Source organism: Chiloscyllium plagiosum, unplaced genomic scaffold (assembly GCF_004010195.1).
Source record: "Chiloscyllium plagiosum isolate BGI_BamShark_2017 unplaced genomic scaffold, ASM401019v2 scaf_3676, whole genome shotgun sequence".
Lineage (NCBI taxonomy): Eukaryota > Metazoa > Chordata > Chondrichthyes > Orectolobiformes > Hemiscylliidae > Chiloscyllium > Chiloscyllium plagiosum.
Window position 1 is genome coordinate 1 of NW_025211366.1, and position 1,773 is coordinate 1,773.

The 1,773-nt window shown below is 59.8% G+C and overlaps 1 protein-coding gene across 1 annotated transcript in view; it reads right to left on the reverse strand.

The window, feature by feature from the left end:
* Window positions 1-490: 490 nt before the first annotated feature.
* Window positions 491-1,773, reverse strand: part of ndufb11 (NADH:ubiquinone oxidoreductase subunit B11) — a 5,780-nt gene continuing 4,497 nt past the window's right edge. The window contains exon 2 of the mRNA XM_043685627.1: window positions 491-650. Within this exon, the coding sequence (XP_043541562.1) occupies window positions 516-650 (135 nt within the window). The 3' untranslated portion in view covers window positions 491-515. The remainder of the gene's footprint in view (window positions 651-1,773) is intronic.

Sequence of the window (1,773 nt, forward strand, 5' to 3'; positions counted from 1 at the left end):
TGGGAGGGTCAGCGCTGAGGGAGTGGGAAACACAGGTACACAGAGAAACACAGGTTCAGTTTATACACTGTTGTCCCTCGGTGATGGATGGAGTCTGCTCAGTGGCCTCATTAGACAGTGAACCGAGTGAGCTCTCTCCGCACTCAGCCAGGCCGTGACCCTGAGTTTCTTTATCACAGTCAGAGCGCACTGTCAACGCAGACAGTATCATCCTGTCCAGACCCCCCAGAGAGAAACACACACTCTCGCTCATTGGACCGAAGGACAAGACACACACACACTCTCGCTCACCACCCCTTCTCTCTCGTGTTCCAACATGGAGACAGAGACAGTCAGAGAGAAAGACAGAAGGAGACAGACTGAGGGGGAGGAGCGACGAGGGCGAGAGAGGCCGAGGGGCGGTGAGGCCGAGAGAGCCACAGAAACCCTCAGTGGAGACGGGGACCAGAGCGTATGCACGCACACACGCGTGGGCACTGGGTCAGGTAGGAAACGCCCTCAGTTCCCAGCAGCACTTACCCGTGGTCGGGCAGGTAATGGACGAAGGTGGAGCCCACCACAATGGCCAGGGAGATGCCAAAGAAAAAGGCCAGCCTCATGTTCCACACGTCCACCACCGGGTCAGCGCTGAAACCATGGTACTCCGGGTTCTACAGGGGAACAGGGGAGACAGAGACACTGAGAGAGACAATATCCCCCACTCCCACACACTTCCACCCTACCCCGCACATCCCTGGGCACTACAGGGACAATTTAGCACGGCCAATCCACCCTAACCTGCACATCCCTGGGCACGGCCAATCCACCCTAACCTGCACATCCCTGGAATGGGCTGGTGGGCGGTGCTGGGGGAACATCTGACAGGGCATTTAGCTGTGCAGGGTTCAGGAGCTGCACTGAGATTGAGGAAACGTCTCAACAGGGCTGCGGTCACATTGAATCCCTCTCTCTCCCTCTCTCTGTGTCACATAAATCTGTTGTTCGTTCTGGGATGGTCGAATATTATCTGAAGGTGTTCGTGAAAATGGTGGGGGTAAGAAGGAGAGGGGCGTTAGGAACAGAAGGCAGTTTGGTGAGGTGCAAACACACATCAGCCCCAATCTCACTGAGTGGCAGAGCAGAAAATGGGCTGAATGGCCTCCTGTTCTCGTGTAACAGGCTGGAGGAGGGGCTGAACGGCCTCCTGTCCCTGTGTAACAGGCTGGAGGGGGAGGAGAGTGGCTGAATGGCCTCCTGTTCCTGTGTAACAGGCTGGAGGAGGAGGAGGAGGAGAGGGGCAGAATGGCCTCCCGTTCCGAAGGATTGGACTCTCCGAGAGCCCACTGTGCTGGCCGGAAACCTCTGCCTGGCTGAGGATACCGAGCTGGACGTCGCTGCACAGCTTCCCCTGGCGAGCGGCCTTCCAGATCTCGCAGGAAGTGTTCGCCACGCCAACCTGACAGCGCCGTGCCCTCGTTTCACTTCCCTCGGCTGTCGGGGGATGGACAGAAACCCCTCCAACCCCACCCTCGGCGATTTACAGGCTCCACAGGCCTCCGGTTACCCCCAACCCCAGGCAGCAGGGATCACACAGGACTTAGGCGCCCAGCACCCTCAGTCCCCACGAGCCCAGCGGAGGGCATCACCAGTCCCCAGGTGGGGCCAGGCGGGGGTATAGCACCGAGCGGACGGGCCGAGTGGCGGCAGACGGAGGGGGATGCATTTCGGAAAGGCGTATCGGGGCAGGACTGAGATCCCCCCCCCCCCCCCCCCCCCCCCCCCCCTGCGCCCCCT